The following is a 1184-nucleotide window of genomic DNA, read 5'->3' on the forward strand; positions in this document are numbered from 1 at the left end:
AGCTGCTGCAGCTGCTGCTGCAGCTGCTGCTGCAGCAGGACAGACAAGAAGTGTTGCTGCTGCTGCTGCTGCTGCTGCTGCTGCTGCAGCAGAGACAAGAGTCGCTGCTGCTATAAAACAAACAAAACCTGGTGCTGCACCCAGGCAACCATGCTGCTGCTGCTGCTGCAGCAGCAGCAAAAAGAAGAAACACCCAGAAGCAGAACCAGGAGCAACAAATTAACAGCAACAGCAGCAACAGCAGCAACAGCAGCAGCAACTACTACAGCAACAGCAACAGCAGCAGCAGCAGCAGCAGCAGCACGAGTTGCATGCGCTGCTGAACACTCGGGGGGTATCAGCCACAAAGAATTAGTTTTCTTTCACTGTGCTGCTGCTTCTGCTGCTGCTGCTGGTGCTGCTGCTGCTGCTGCGTCTGCTGCTGCTGCTGGTGCTGGTGCTTCCGCTGCTCGTGGTGCTTCCGCTGCTGGTGCTGCTGCTGCTGCCGTTGCAGCGGGTGGGGCCGCAGGTTCCGCTGCTGCTGCTGCGCGGGGCGCTGCTGCTGCTGCAGTGGCTGCAGAGAAATCTGGTGCAGCAGCAGCAGCAGCAGCAGCTGCTGCTGCTGCTGCAGCTGCTGCTGCTGCTGCTGCAGCGTCGCGTGCTACTGCTGCCGTACGAGGCCGCTGTTCTGCTGCTGCTGCTGCAGCCGGTGGTGCTCGTGCTGCTGTTGTTGCTGCAGTTGCTGCAGTTGCTGCTGCAGTTGCTGCTGGTAGGGGCCATCTGCTGTTTATGTTTTGTCTTTGTTGCTGCTGCATTTGCTGCTGCCTGCCTCTTTGTGTATCTCTGCGTCTGAATGAGCTGCTGCTGTTTCTTTTTTGCTGCTGACGTCTCCTGTGCTGCTGCTGCTGCTGCTGCTGCTGCGGCTGCTGCTGTCGCCGGAAATGCTGCTGCTGCTGCTGCTGCTGCTGCTGCTGCAGTTGCTGCTTGTTTTTCTGAGAGAGAGGTCTTGCTCTCCAGTTGGATTTATGCTGCTGCTGCTGCTGCTGCTGCTGCTGCTGCTGCTGCTGCGGCTGCTGCAGCTGAAAGAAAGTAAGAACGAGGGACTGCCACTTCGCCCCTATATTAATTCCTCTGTCTGTTGCTGCTGCTGCATGTGTATATTTGTATTTAATGTGAATCTGCCTACAGAAGCAAGCAGCGGCAGC

The 1184-nt window shown here is 57.3% G+C and overlaps 1 protein-coding gene across 1 annotated transcript; it reads right to left on the minus strand.

The window, feature by feature from the left end:
* Positions 1–362: 362 nt before the first annotated feature.
* On the minus strand, positions 363–794 carry EMH_0096210 (uncharacterized protein; the record flags this gene model as incomplete). The annotated part of the gene is made up of 1 exon (XM_013502360.1): positions 363–794. The coding sequence occupies one exon, from the start codon at positions 792–794 to the stop codon at positions 363–365; it is 432 nt and encodes a 143-aa protein (XP_013357814.1).
* Between the last annotated feature and the right edge of the window lie 390 nt (positions 795–1184).

Source organism: Eimeria mitis, genomic scaffold (assembly GCF_000499745.2).
Source record: "Eimeria mitis Houghton genomic scaffold, Emh_scaff8952, whole genome shotgun sequence".
NCBI lineage: Eukaryota > Apicomplexa > Conoidasida > Eucoccidiorida > Eimeriidae > Eimeria > Eimeria mitis.